Raw genomic sequence first — 15,750 nt, 5'->3', positions numbered from 1 at the left:
CAGCTCGGTACCTAGGTAGCTCTACTTCGGCCTCTGAGTCATCGGCCACTTGGAAGCAGATCAAATGACGAGGTACTTAGCCAAAAGATTGATACATGACCAAAAATCGATTATTCAGGTCTATTTTCTTCGGAGTTAGAATTGGAATTAGAATATGAATGGTTTATTCCCATAGTTTGTTTGATTTAAATAGAAATGAGAATGAAAATTGAAATCAGCACGAATGGGATTTCATTCCCAAAGAAAGGGCTGAAAATGTTCATTCCCTCAAATGGGGAATGTCATTTCAATAGGAATGGGAATGGAATTCCAATTCCATCCAACCAAACAGTTGGAATCAAAATAGCCCATTGCGATTCTGATTCGAGACCCCTATTCCTGCAAATCAAATGGGCCTTGCTATATCAATAACAGATTCTAAAGTATGGGATAAAATATATCAGCCAAATAGTAGATTGTATCGTCATCTTATTGGACCCATAAAGATATCTGGAATCCTTCAACCACCAAAGGGAAAGGATTTCATTTAATATCTTCCACACATTCCATGTAGGCCATGCCTTGGATCTGCAATCTTGGGTGGGATTCCTGCCTAAGAGGTGGCAGACAGAAGGATCTTGACCGTCTGATCTAAGATTTTCTAGTGATAAGGCGGGTTAGCATCAAATTAAGAGCAGAGAAAGTACATCTTTGTCCGGTGCACTATATAAATACATAAACCCTTTATTCTTTTCCTCCCATTAGTTTTACTGGTTGCTTTTACAGCTCCGGGGACTGGTGAGAGGCCACAAGGTCATGACCACATGAAGAGATGAGCTTTGCATCCATCCAGTTATGAATCAAACAAAAAGGCAAGGAGTCTTTTGTATTATGTGATGTTATTTATTGAATGAATGCTTTAGAAGAGGAACCCCACCGGAAGAATGTGACCAGCAGCAGCACCATAATTCCTTAGAAGCAAAGTCCAACCTGTTGAGGTGATGTACATTTCAATAGGGTCATGGAATGGAGGTGGGTGCCCTAGTAAATAGGAAGTAAGGCTAACCAAACTTCCATCCTTTCTTGAGCTGTCTTCACATGCCACAGATGAAAGGAAAGGATGAGAAAAGAAACAGAGAGACCCTCTTCTCTCATGCTAGTTAGTGGAGGCCATGTGCTCTCTGGCTCTGCACATGCACTTAATAGCATGAAGCTTGCAACCAAATGGCAATTTTAAGATGGGTATTCGACATTGTGTATGATTTTGCTTTTGAAAACTAAAACCAGATGTTGCAGTTACATAGTGGCGAACACCACTAAGCTCAGCAATTAGATCGGTGTTTACCTTAGGAGACATTATTTGCTAGCTCCATGCACTGCTAGGTTATGAGTTACAGTGCTCATGAGCTGTGCCTTTATATGTATTATTGGTTTCTGATGCTATCCATATTTATAACCAAGCAGCAAAAAAATACGGTAAAAGATTCGTTCATCATCATGTATAATGTTCAATTGTCATTTCTTTTGGGTTTTCATTTCATGGAGCTACACAACCTGGTGGCAGCGGGATTTGATCTCAGGTTTGGTATCTGCTACAAGCCTACGAGTCACAGATCCTACCGAGCCACCGTCGGTTGGTCAAATGTATTTTAGTTTTACTTCTGTATTTTTGAAAATTTTAAATTATTCACCTATTTATGTTATTCGGAGTCTTACAGTATATAACATGCCAATTTGCAAACTATGGCCATTCATACCAAGGAGAAGACGACCTGGATCTTATAAATTCTCTAAATTATAATTGGAATGCTTTGTTTTGTGTTATTGTGCGTTAAGAAAGTAGTGTCTATCAATCAATGATTCATAGATTTTCGGCAAAAAAAATGTTAAAGTTGAAAAGTCATATTCAAAATGCCAAAATGATTCAACCCTCAACGAGAGACAATTGACGAGATGGTAAAGATCATAGCTTAAATGAAAAGAAAAAGAAGCCATTAAGCAATGGCGTCTGCGGAGACGTTTCATTTAGATATTCTTTCGGATATCTAACCAAGGAAAAAGCAAGCTACACAACGGTACACACTACCAACCACTGGGGGTCGAGCTATTCCCAAAGATTCCATAAATAAGACATGCATAATTCTCTGAATGGTGAAATGCTGTCAGCAGATTATGACTCTTATGCGCCATGCAGTCGGCTGCTTTTTGGGTCTCCCTTGACTGTGGCCTGTGGGTAATGATTGTATTCAGATTCTATTTACTCGATTTAACATTTATTTTAGGAGCATGACCGGGTTTAATTTACACATGTCAACTTGTTTGTTCTTCAAGTTCAAGCCTCAAGATCAGACACACCACATGTCCCTATGGCTTCCAAGGAAATGAGGATAAAATGCCAATCACAATAGAATTCATTCAATATACAGGGGGAATTTATACAAGATAGATAACTGAATTACAGCTGGCAAATTTCCAGCTGTTTAACCGACACAGCTCAACTTCATTAAAATCCATCAATTAATTTTGCAGCTCATCCTTGCCGACGATTTTACCTATTCCAAATAGGTTGTATAAGTTACGCAAACTAAAACCTTAATTCTTAAGAGTGACTGATGTGACAGCCTTCCTTAATATAGGAGTCTTCCTTTTCATTCTCTGGTGGAGAGACCAAGACATTACCCTTAAACATGCACCATTCACGTAACACACATGACAAATACTTGAGATATCTACAAACAAACAAAGAGGCCCAATCCAACGCGACCACAGCTTTAATAGAGCTTTTAACATTTGCAAGTTGCGACTACTTACTAAGCAAAATTATAATAATACAAAGCATGCCATTAGCACACAAAGGAATGGAGGAGAAATATTTTGATGTTTACAAAGAGGAGTCCACTAAAAGTATCCAAATGTTCTAAATGTGCTTTCATAATGCTTCACTTATAAAACTCGAAGTCTGTGTCGGGCTTTTAACATTTGCCCTGTAACCCTTTTCAAAGTCCTTTGGAAGTATAACATACCGGTTCTTGCGAACTGCATGCATTCCTGCTTCTTGACAAATTGCCGCAATCTGCAGTTGCACCAAGACAGGCAGTGAGAATAGTATGTGCATTCCTAAAAAGTTAACCCACTCGAGTTTTGAAGTACCATAAATTGGTATGAACTATGTATTGACTCATTGACTGTACATACTGATACACTGGGAATATCAATCACAACATGGTAGGGAATCATCTGATACAGTGGGCACTGGGCATGTTGATTATAACTTGTTATCTATTTGTTTTCTTTTCCTTTAAATTGCATTCTCTCCTATTGGCATTTAAAATTTATACACTACCTACGGCAAGACTTACATTACAAAAACGCATATAATGGATTTATAATAAATAAGCCTATACAGAAAAAAAAAATCAAGATTAGATAAAAAATTATTAAATTAAACAAACCCATAGCTTCTCCAAGCTTCCAAAATTAGCAGTATCGTCCTCATCTTCTTCCTCTCCTCTACCAACAATACTGCCCATTCTGTGGCATCTTTCTATCCAACACTCCTTAATTGACTAGATGTTTTCACTCATCTTTGTTTCAAATGGCCCCAAAAGCCGTTGTGATAGAAAAGAAAGCTTTGGGAAACTCTCCCGTCTCCTGTCCTCATGACAGATACGAGGAGCTTGTATGGCAAAACAGATGTCCCTCAGTGAGAGGACACTGAGAGGGGCATGCTGGGAAGACAGAGGATCCCAACCCGATGCATAGCCATTATGTTCAGATAATCCAAACTATCAAAATTCACAAGGGTTTTGATCGGTGAAAGCCCTTCCAATATCATGTCCTTCTGGCATCATAGTTTTATTTTATTTTTTCCGTTCAGAAATATCTAAAATTTTACAAATAACAATATGCAAAAGAAGCTATCAATAACTGGAGGGTTGCAAAAGGAAAACAGCAAGAACCATAGGCATCAGATCACAAGCTACAACCAGGCTAAACTCCCTTGAATAGATCTCCATAGGAAGTAGAAAATGGAAGCAAGGGTACACTTGCCTGCCCTCATTACATAAATACCGCAAAAGCTCAGCCTTGCAAAATTTTTCTGCCTGCAGTAAAGAAAAATTAAGAAACCAATCTTGCTTGGAATGCAATAGTGAAGAAAATGAATAAGATATTGAAGTTCAGGTGGAGGGGGAAAGTATTAGTTACCAGAAATTGTTATGCAGATGAAATCGCTTTGTACCCTTCCTTTTCAAGTACTTTTGCTATTGAGATATCACCCGTCTTCACTATTCTCCCATCATCCTAGACAAGTGAGAGGATTGTGGTTATAGGATATTTTCATGGCCCCAAAACTGGGTCTTCAGTAAGAGTGATTGAATCTGTAATCTGACTTATGACCAGATGTAGATTTAATCCATTTAGAGGGGATGAAATGGTCTGAGCATCTGGTTCTGTCAAACTCTCCCCTCCCCCTCTCCCCAAAAAGAACACTTTTCTTTGGAGTTTATCCAGCAACTTACCATAATATGAATATAATTTGGTCTTATATAATCCAAAAGTCGCTGATAATGAGTAATCATCAAAACAGAGTTCTTCGGATTCAAAAGACCATTGACAGCTTTTGCTACATCTTGTAGTGCATCAACATCTAACCCAGAATCTATTTCATCTAAAACAGACAAATCTGCCCCCAAGACCTGAAAATACAAGATCAAATTTGAAAGTTCAGGTCAAAATTTAAATACACCAATTATAAACAAAAGGGAAAAATCTCGATCAGTACCATGTACTTTGGCTCGAGTGGCAATTTGATCCCCGAACTTTAAAATGCGACAATCCAGTACCTGCCGTTAACCAGTACATTAATCAGCCGTTAAGTGACATTTGAAAAGTCAAAAATGCCCTTCGAATGACATCTAATTCTCTTTATCAACTATCCAAACGTTGACAAAAAACTGAACAGTCCCAAATCCTAGCCTCTTCTATTCAAAAAAGTTGGTGACTGTTTAGAAGCTAGAATTTGAGACTGTTCATTTTATTGTCAACGTTTGGATGGTTGATAAAGAGAATTAGATGGCATTCAAAGGGCATTTTTGACCTTTCAAATGTCACTTAACGGCTGATTAACTGATTGGTTAACGGCAGGTACTGGATTGTCACATTTTGAAAGTTAGAGTACTTGATTGTCACATTTTGAAAGTTGAGTACTGGATTGTCGCATTTTGAAGGTTCGGGTACTGGATTGTCGCATTTTAAAGTTCGGGGACCAAATTGTCACTCAAGCCAAAGTACAGGGTACTGATCAGGAATTTTCCCTAAACAAAATATGTAACACTTTTCAAGCACCAATTATAGCCCTGAGAACATTACAAAACAAATAGCAATGGGTAACTCATAATGTCTACATGTACATGTGAATGTGATGCTGGACCACATCAATATACTATGAGCTTCTCTTTCTTCTCCTTCACATTCTCTCTCTTTTTTTTTTTTTTTTTTTTTTCCGCCAAAATGGAGGGAGTAACATTTATAAAATATCAAAGTTACATATAGTAGTAGAGCTGTTCTTGTCATCTGTAGTATGATTACATTTACATGCATTGTACGCCAGTCCATGAGCAGCTGAGTTCAGAGTTCTAATATGATTTACAGATATTATATCAAACAACAGAAACATAAAGATAATTTCATCTTTGATAGGCTTGGTCGTCCAGTCCTCCTCTGCTTGATTATAGCATCCATGCAAATCCAATTCCCGCTTGACCCAAGTCTGCATGAAACAAGCCATCCACATATAGATGAAAATCTGCAGATGCAATGATGTGGAAGTGCAGGAAGTTCACAGCTGAGTTGTGTGCCAGGTCCTCCATAGAAATGAAGTTCCAAACTTGGTCGACCAGTTGGTCCAGCCTTAAACAGTCTCATCATGAGCTGTTGCGTTCCTCATATTCCATATAAGTCTGAACAGCACCAAGATTTTTGTGAGATGCAGGTTTTGAGCCTGTTTAGGTAGTGATTTCAGTTTTTCTTCAATCCACTCCTCTTTTTTTTATCAATAACAAAGATTTCATTAAGAAACAGATAAAGATACAAGGGGAAGATAACCTTTCTTATCTCCCCCAACAAGAAACAAAACAAGCTAAAACATTACAGTTGTGCCCAAAACAATGTATCCCTGTTTACCCCTTGTTTTGCTAACCCATTAGCAAAGGAGTTAGCACACCTCTTGACCCAATTTACTTCAATTTCCATGTTTCTGGTTAACCACTTGAATCTCTTCTTTTCATTGTTGTACCTCCACATTCCATTTTTATCTTCTTTCAGCCACTCCACCACCAGCTTGGAGTCCGCTTCAATGATCAACTTTTGTAAGTTTAACTCCTTAGCTCTCTGAACACCTTCCAATGCCACCAAGATCTCAGCTCTAAGAGAGCCACCAGGTTCAATTGGACCAGAGAACAAGGCAATTATTGTCCCTTTCTCATCTCTTAGAACACCCCCAATACCCGATGGCCCGGGGTTGCCGAAACTGCTTCCATCAAAGTTCAGTTTGTAGCAGCCACTAGGAGGGGGGCCCAAAATGGAACTACTACTTGACCCAGGACTGAAAATGCAACTTCTCTCCATTTTCTTAACAGGTCATCCAATGACACTATTGAATAGCTCCTTAGATTTAAGCCAATGTATTACCCAGATACAAATTACCTCTAGAATAGCTTCCTTGCCCCTCTCCTTTCAAGAGAATATTCTGGAATTTCTTTCTTCCCAAATGGTCCGAATGACAGCAGCCCTTACACAACGCCACATCATTCTTCCCCTTTTCTTTGGCAGTCTGAAAAACAAATGTGCAAACAACCTTTTCATATCTGGTGGTGGGTTCCACCTGCATCCAAACAACGAGGGAAACCATTCTCATAAACCTTTAACTGAAGTACAGGAGATTAGTAAATGGTAGCAATTCTCACTGTCGACCTTACAGAGATAGCGCCAGTAAGGGGACAGACAGCTCTTTGGTCTTTTCTTTTGAAGTAAGTCACAAGGATTAATTTTTTCCAGGTATGCTTCCCAACAGAAACTTCCAATCTTAGGCAGGATAGGTTTACTCCACACCTCTTTAACAGGGAAGGATGGACCTCCGTTAGCTACCAGAAGGGTTAGGGCATTGAAAAAGGAAGAGCAAGTAAACAACCCATGAGTAGGAGTCCAGATTCTTTTATCAGGTTGAGAAGGGTCCAAATACACCCCATCAAGGATGCCCATCAAAGACAAGGTACTATTTAATTCAGAATCCCTAATAGCCCTCCTCAAACCCAGATTCCAATTAAACCCCATCCCATAATTAGTCCCATAATTAGAGGGTGTAGTGATACAGTGGACCAAACATGATGTTTCTTGTTTATGTGGTCCCATAAGTTCAGTCTTATTTCTTATTTCTTGTCTTTATACTTAGTTACTTGTACTATTATAGGTAGCAGGGCATTTTTTGTCCTTTAACCTAATGTTATGTTTAACATATAAATAATACTGCCTTGGGCAGCAGTAAGTGATTTTGCCCATCACTCTCTTGCTCTTCCTTTGCTCTCTTCTCCTTCTTTCTTCCTTTTCTCTTATTCTCTTCTCTCTTCTTCTTCTTTGATTTCTGTTTTTATTTTGAACCCAGAAGTTCTGCTAACAGCAGTAACTTCAAGTAAGGGAACCAACAAGGAAGAATTAGGCTCATTTTTGTACGAAGTTAATGCAAACAATGAAGGAAATTGATCCCTCAAGGGGGTGTCCCCTACCCATACTTGTTCCCAAAACTTAATAGAGTTTCCAGAGTGTCCCCTACCCATACTTCTTCAATCCACTCCTCAACAACCATATGTTATGGCTTGTTGTGTATGAAATCTGGGTTAATACCTATCTGGGCCGTAAGCCATACAGCTTGTGGCTTTTGAAGAACACATGTTCCCATGATTCCTCATATTGCTTACAGAAATAGAAAAATTTCTCCTCTTTATTAAGAGATTTTATCTTGGATTTTGTTTTTATCCCTGTCACGATGCCTTCCACATAAAGGTTTGGAATCTCATAGAGACTCTAGTCTTCCAGATGATTTTCCAGTCCATAGACTGATGGAATGATGAGGGTAAATGATTAGTGAACATTTTATAACCAGATTTGACATCGTATGTGGTCTTTTTGGATCTTTTCCATTGTAGAGTATCTGCTGTTATGTTAGATGAGATTATGATTTGAGAGATGTGTTGTACACATTCTTCATTAAAGAACAGGTTTAATTTGGGTAGATCCCAGCTTCCCGTAGGATCAATTAGTTCACAAACTTTCCTGGGAGGTTCCTCATTAACATAACCTCTGACTGTGGGAGAGCCACCATGAATAGTGGGAATCCATTTATCTGAGATGAATATTGAGGTCCCATCTTTAACTTGCCAGATCATGCTACCTTTAATCAGGTTCACAACTTCAACAACTTGCTTCCACCATGGGGAATCACTTGCTCTCTTTTTTACATAGAAAATCGAGGTATCCTTTATATATTTCTCCTTTAATATTTGTATCCACAGTCCTTTATCTCCCGTGAATAGTCACCATGCTTGCTTTGAAAATAAGGCTAACTTGAATTCTCTTAGCCTTCTGAAGCCTAAACCCCCTTCTGCTTTTGGTTTACATAGTTTATCCCAAGCTATGGTATGTAAGCATTTCCTTTCCTGTGCACCATTCCACCAGAAGTTATTTTGAATTTGCTCCAAGTTTTTAATAATGGTGAAAGGAAGTACAGGGATGCCCATCGAATAAGTTGGGATAGCTTGCATGACAGCTTTCACCATTGTGGTCCTACCTGCTTAGGATAACAACTTAGCCTTCCAAAGAGCTAGTCTTGCTTGCATTTCCATAATTTCTTGTTGTTTGTGGGCCATAGCTCTTTTGAAGTTAAGGCTAGCCCCTAGGTGTTTTTCTTTTTCTTTTTATTTTTTTTTTGAGAAAAATTTAACCAGATTTTATTAAAGAAAGAAGAAGTACATGAGAATTACAGAGGAGGAAGCTTGTCGCTATACAATTGATCCAAAAACATGCCACATTTGGCTAAACCATCTGCTATATGATTTAGTTCCCTAGGAATCAAGCTAATTTTACAATTAAACAGTCCAAAGAGTCCCTTGCCTCTGCTAAGTAGGGACTCAATCTCCAAGGTCCCCCTCTTTGTCCCTTAACCATTTTATAATATTTGCTAAATCACCTATAATGATTAAGTTCTGAATTCCCAGATTTCTTATTAATCTGATTCCTGTGAGAGAGCAGCCAGCACTTCAGCCTTTGTGGAATCAGCCAATCCAATTGGACCACTGAAAGTCTGGAAAGTGTTGCCCCTTTCATCCCTAACTATGCCTCCAAGGCTCCAATTCCAGCTAAACCAGGTGTTAAGATGTGCCGAATAGGGGTAGTTTAGTCTTCTTCTATTTATTAAGTAACTTGCTTATGTGGCAGTGTTATTAGAGTTACTCTGCCCCACACTTAAGTAAGGTCATTTCTGTCTTTGTAACCATGATTAGAATCTAATATAGATTAAGGGGGTCGACTGAATGGGTTAACCATCAGATTTTCGACAGACCCTTCTTCTTCTTCTTCTTCTTCTCCTCCTCTTCCTATTCGGACTACTGTAGCAACAGTCGAAACATGGTATCAGAGCCATGCTCCTGACCTAAGTCAGTTGGTAAAGCACCTCAGCATTGTTCGTGACTCTTCACCTTCGTTTCTGATCAGTCGATGGAGAGAACTGGTTTGCCCTAGGTCAGAAACATTACAGCTTGTCTCTCTGCTGCGCATAGCCTTCTTCAACAAGGAAAGTGACTCCAGCAGTGAATGGTTGATTGATATTCTCAAAGGAAGGTCGGTTCTCTCTTCTTCTAGTGTTACTTATATTTCTGGGTAGAAACCCTACAAGAAGCTGTTGTACTGAGTAGAACCTAGAGAACTAGGTTCATTGTTTCCCTAGAAGGGCTGTGTGTGCAGTAGCCGAATGGTGTAGGGCTGCTGTAAGTTGTTGAATGGTGTTAGGGCTGCTGTAAGTGGCCAAGTGGTGTAAGGTAGAATGCAGTGACCTTGCCGAACTCATTGTGGTTGTGTAATGCCCTCTTAAGTGTGTTAAACAAGTCTGAACTGGGTGCAGCAGATTTGGCTGTGTTGCGGTGCTTGAGTGGTTGTAAGAGGGCCTCTACTTGTGATTAGTGAATGGTAAACTGATGCTTATGTGGGACGTAAGTGTGTGAAGTCTGCAGTAGTGTGAATAAGAACAAGTGTGTGAAGTCAGCAGTGGTGTTTAGAGGCTGCAATAGGTGCTGAAATATCAAACTGTGAACAACATCAATAAGCTTGTAGCTTAGAAGTAAAGTTAGAGACAACTGTGAAAGGGTACAGTGGCAGCAATAGGAGATGGCTACAATGATCAGAAACCTAGAGTAGTAATTTCCTCCGACTACCTAGGAGTACAAATGACCTCAATTAAGCTAAATGGGGAGAACTATGTTCCATGGGCTAAATCAGTGGAAGTTTTTCTCAAGGCAAGGAAGAAAACAAAGCATGTTAGAGATGAGAAGCCACCGGTTGACTCTCCAGGGTTTGATGATTGGGAACAAGAAGATGCTCAAATCATGACTTGGCTGTGGAATAGTATGGAACCCAAAATCAGTGCCAACTTCATGTTCCTTGATACGGCTAAGGATATATGGGAGCATGCTAAGAAGCTATATTCTGGACAAGATAACACTACAAGAGTATATCAGCTGTATCGGGAGTACTTTGATTTACAACAAGGAACCAAAACACTAGAAGAGTACTATGCCTGTATGAAGAATATAAGGAATGAACTCAATGTCTATCATCCCCTTACTCCAGATATTCAAGTTCAGCAACAGCAAAGGGAGCAACTAGATGTTATAAGATTTTTAGTGGGGCTGAAGTCGGAATATGAACCAGTTAGAGCTCAAATATTGGGGGGCTCTACTCTTCCTACACTTGAGGAAATTTCTCAAGACTTCATAGAATCTCTTTGGGCCAGACAGAGAACTCCACACAGTATGATAGATCAACACTTGTGACAGCTAGAGGTGGTGGACATAGTACAAGAGGGGGAGGTCATTCCAGAGGGGGCCGTGGCAATTCCATGATTGGTAGGGGTGGCCGTGACTCAGGGGGAGGCCGTGGCAGAGGAAAAAATAACTCTACAAGGAAGTGTACTCATTGTGGTAGGGATGGACACACAGTGAATTTCTGTTATGATCTACATGGCCCTCCCTCTAAATGGGCTAATCATGCTGTAGCAGGCGAGGTTGCTATTAGTGACAGTAAACTGGCAGACCTAACACCTCCCACATCTACATCTACTTCTGGGAGGGAGATGGTGAGTGTTCCGCGTGATGAGTATGAACGGTTCCTTCAAAGTACTTCACAGCATACCACTGCCACATATGCCCAATCAGGTATCGCTTGCATGTCATCTAAAACTCCTTCCTGGATTTTCTCATTAATCGGATGCCCTCTTTTATTCTTCATGGTCGGTCCCCCTTCTCCATCTTGTTTTCCACTTTATCTCCGTTTCCATTAACTCCTCGTGTCTTTGGTTGTGTGTGCTTTGTTCATAATCTGAGTCCTGGAATAGACAAGCTAGATGCACGCTCAATTAAATGTGTCTTCCTTGGCTACTCTCAGACTCAAAAAGGGTACAAGTGTTATAATCCCATTGCCCGAAAGTGCTATGTCTGCCCTGATGTCACATTTTGAGTCTGTCCCCTTCTTCTCCAGTCATGAAGCACCCTTGTCCTCACCCTTACCTCCTCTTCCTCTTCCTGTCAGTGATTCAGTTCCAGAGGCTGTTGTTGGAGTAGACTCATCTCCTCATTCAGTGCAAGTCACCACTAAACGGCCACCGATCCGACAAGTGTATACACGTCGAACGACACCGGCCCCTCCTCCTGCTTCTACCTCATCTGCGGATCCTCTCATGGCTCCTATTGCTGAACCTTCAGATCTTGACCTACCCATTGCCTTACGGAAAGGTAAACGTAGTTCCACACTCCATCCCATTTCCAATTTTGTTTCATTATCTCGTCTTTCTACCTCACATCGCCAGTTTGTTTCACTTTTGTCTTCTATTTCCCTACCTAACAATGTTCAAGCTCTTAGTTCACCTGGATGGCGGCGGGCAATGGAGGAGGAACTTTCTGCTCTTCAACATACTCAAACGTGGGAACTTACTACTCTTCCACCTGGGAAGCATGCTGTGGGCTGTAAATGGGTGTATACTGTGAAATACTTGCCAGATGGTAGTGTGGAGCGTCTGAAGGCTAGACTTGTTGCTAAAGTCTCCGGTGGCTAAAATTGGTTCCGTTCGTGTCCTAATTTCCTTGGCAGTTATGTATGATTGGCCTCTCCTTCAACTTGACATAAAGAATGCCTTCCCCCATGGTGATCTAGTGGAGGAGGTATATATGGAGCAACCACCTGGGTTTGTTGCTCAGGGGGAGGGTGGTAAGGTGTGCAGGCTGAAGAAAGCAATTTATGGGTTGAAGCAATCTCCACGTGCTTGGTTTGGGAAGTTCAGCGAAGTGGTGAAGAGTTTTGGAATGAAGCAATGCCAGGTTGATCACTCAGTGTTCAGCTATGACTCAGAAGCTGGGAAGATTTTATTAGTGGTCTATGTGGATGATATTGTCATCACTGGTAGTGATAAATTGGGGATTGGCAAACTAAAGGTATTTCTGCAAAATCATTTTCAAACAAAGGACCTTGGAACATTAAAATATTTCTTGGGAATAGAGGTTGCCAGGTCAAAACAAGGTGTGAATCTGTGCCAAAGGAAATATGTCCTTGATCTATTGGAAGAAACAGGACTGTTAGGTGCAAAACCGGCTGAGACCCCTATGGAACCAAATGTTAAGTTGAGCAGTGATACAGGAGAAGTATTTGAAGATCCTGGAAGGTATAGACGACTAGTGGGAAAGCTGAACTATCTGACTATCACGAGACCCGGCATCTCCTTTGCAGTCAGTGTGGTGAGCCAATTCATGTAGAACCCTCGTATACCTCACTGGGATGCAGTCCTTAGAATTGTGAGGTATCTGAAAGGAGCTCCAGGCCGTGGGCTATTGTATAAACCAGGAGGAAAACTTGAAGTAGTTGGGTATACAGATGCAGACTGGGCATGCTCAGTGAGTGACAGAAGATCTACTACAGGCTATTGCACATTTCTGGGAGAAAATCTTGTGACATGAAAGAGTAAAAAAGCAGACGGTTGTAACTAGAAGCAGTGCTGAAGCTGAATATAGGGCCATGGCTCACACTACCTATGAATTAGTGTGGCTGAGGAATCTCCTACAAGAAATTGGGTTTCACATGGATAAACCTATGAAATTGTACTGTGACAACCAAGCTGCACTACATATCTCATCCAATCCTATCTTTCATGAGAGAACAAAGCACATAGAGGTTGATTGCCACTTAGTGAGAGAGAAGGTTCTTGCCAAAGAGATAAATACAGAACATGTGGGCTCCAATGACCAGTGGGCAGATTTGTTTACAAAAGCTCTAAGCTCAGGGAAAGTGAACTATCTATGTAACAAGCTGGGATTATATGTCATATATTCTCCAGCTTGAGGGGGAGTGTTAAGATGTGCCGAATAGGGGTAGTTTAGTCTTCTTCTATTTATTAAGTAACTTGCTTATGTGGCAGTGTTATTAGAGTTACTCTGCCCCACACTTAAGTAAGGTCATTTCTGACTTTGTAACCATGATTAGAATCTAATATAGATTAAGGGGGTCGACTGAATGGGTTAACCATCAGATTTTCGACAGACCCTTCTTCTTCTTCTTCTTCTTCTTCTTCGGACTACTGTAGCAACAGTCGAAACACCAAGGTTACCTAAAGCACTTCCATCGGAGTTTAAGGTCATCACTCCTTCACTGATAGGATCTGGATGTCTCAAGGTTGCTCGATAAGGGTGAGGGAGAAATAGGGAGGGGTGGGCATCTCTATTGAGGTCATTGATTGAGAGTCCTTTGAACAGATTTGAGTTAACAGTCCAAAGATTGTAGAGGTAAGTTATGTCTGAAATTAACTCCTCCAGGGGACTGAATTTGTTGTTGAAGAGATGTTTGCTTCTTTCATCCTAGATTCCCCACAACACTGCATGTAGCACAGATTGCCAATAAATTTTACCCCTTTTCCTTAAACTTGTTCCTTGCCACTGATGCAGAAAGTCCAGAATGCGCTCTGATATAACCCAGCTGTAACATGCCATTTTCAAGAAGTGGAACCAATTGTTTTGGGTGACCTTGCAATGAAGAAATATATGATCTGCTGATTCACCTTAGTAGAAATCTGCTGAATTAAAAAATATGAAAGAAAAGTAGTTTCTTGAAGAGAGAAGGAAAAGAAGATAAGAAGAGACCTTGAAAAGAAAAGAGAGCGGTGATCTGGCCGCCCCCTCACTTATTATTTATACTAAAAATAATAGAGCAGTACAAAGATGACTATGCCCTTATAGGGCAGCAAGACATAAAACAACATGTATAAGACTCAAAAACATAACAAAATTTGGACTCACATAAATACTGTGGCACCGACCTCCTATCTAACAACTAACATAGAACAACTACTCTGGAAAACATCATAAAACTGATTAATCTTCAACACTCCCCATCAAGTTGGGAGTAAATGTCACACATTCCCAACTTGTGTAGATAATGTTCAAGCTTGTTCTTTGCCACCCCTTTAGTGAGAACATCAGCCAGCTACAACTCCGAAGAGACATAAGGCAAACAGACTTCTCCGGTCGTTACCCTTTCTCTTATAAATTATCTATCAACTTCAATGTGTTTTGTCTATCATGCTGAATTGGATTGTGGGCAATATTGATTTTTGCTTGATTGTCACAGTACAACATCATAAGTTCCTCTGCTTTCACTTCGATCTCACTCAAAAGAGATCTAACCCAAAGAAGTTCTGAGACACCATGAGCCATGGATCTATACTCAACCTCTGCACTTGACCTTGCCACAACTGCTTGCTTCTTGCTCTTCCAGGAGATCAAGTTTCCACCTACAAAGGTACACACTCCTGATGTAGACCTCCTGTCATCTAAGCATCCTGTCCAGTCTGCATCTGTATAGGATTCTAGCTTCAGATTTTCATGATTTGAGAAAAGAGTGCCTCTGCTAGAGTGCTTTTTCAGATATGCAAGTAATCTCTCAATATCTTCCCAGTATTGAACCCAAGGTGCATGCATGTACTGACTCACAACACTGTCAACATAAGAAATATCTAGTCGTGTCATACACAAATACAGCAGTCGGCCTACCATTATTTGATATCTCCCCACATCTTTTACCAACTCACCATCCACACCATTAATTCTGTGATTTGGATCAATAGAAGTTTCTGCTAGTTTGGTCCCCAACTTCCTAGTCTCCCGTAGTAGGTCAAGTACATACTTTCTCTGTGAAATGAAGATCCCCTGCTTGAATCTTACAACTTCAATCCCCAAGAAGTAATTGAGCTCACCAAGATCTTTGATCTCAAATTCTTTCTGCAATGATTTTTTGAGATCATCAATCTCCTCCAAATCACTTCCTATCGCCACTATATCATCCACATACACAATCAAAATTGACACCAGAGAATCTCTCCTATTTGTGAAAAGGGTGTGATCAGACTGGGTCTGTGTGTATCCAAAACGGATGAGTGCCCCTCTGAACCTATCAAACTAAGCCCTA

At 40.3% G+C, this 15,750-nt stretch overlaps 1 protein-coding gene across 1 annotated transcript in view; it reads right to left on the bottom strand.

Annotated features, from left to right (window-relative positions):
• Nucleotides 1–2,725: 2,725 nt before the first annotated feature.
• Nucleotides 2,726–15,750, bottom strand: part of NAP7 (non-intrinsic ABC protein 7) — a 49,536-nt gene continuing 36,511 nt past the window's right edge. Inside the window, exons 5-8 of the mRNA XM_088946836.1 lie at nt 4,500–4,676; nt 4,186–4,281; nt 4,030–4,082; nt 2,726–3,052 (exon numbers count right to left, since the gene is read on the bottom strand). Of these exons, the coding sequence (XP_088802962.1) occupies nt 4,195–4,281; nt 4,500–4,676 (264 nt within the window). The 3' untranslated portion in view covers nt 2,726–3,052; nt 4,030–4,082; nt 4,186–4,194. The remainder of the gene's footprint in view (nt 3,053–4,029; nt 4,083–4,185; nt 4,282–4,499; nt 4,677–15,750) is intronic.

The sequence above is a fragment of the Nelumbo lutea genome, chromosome 5 (assembly GCF_056320005.1).
Source record: "Nelumbo lutea isolate HS-2025 chromosome 5, American lotus-T2T, whole genome shotgun sequence".
In the NCBI taxonomy this organism is placed as follows: Eukaryota; Viridiplantae; Streptophyta; class Magnoliopsida; order Proteales; family Nelumbonaceae; genus Nelumbo; species Nelumbo lutea.
The sequence above is the reverse complement of the archived record's forward strand: the minus strand, read 5'-3'. Positions and strand labels throughout refer to the sequence as shown.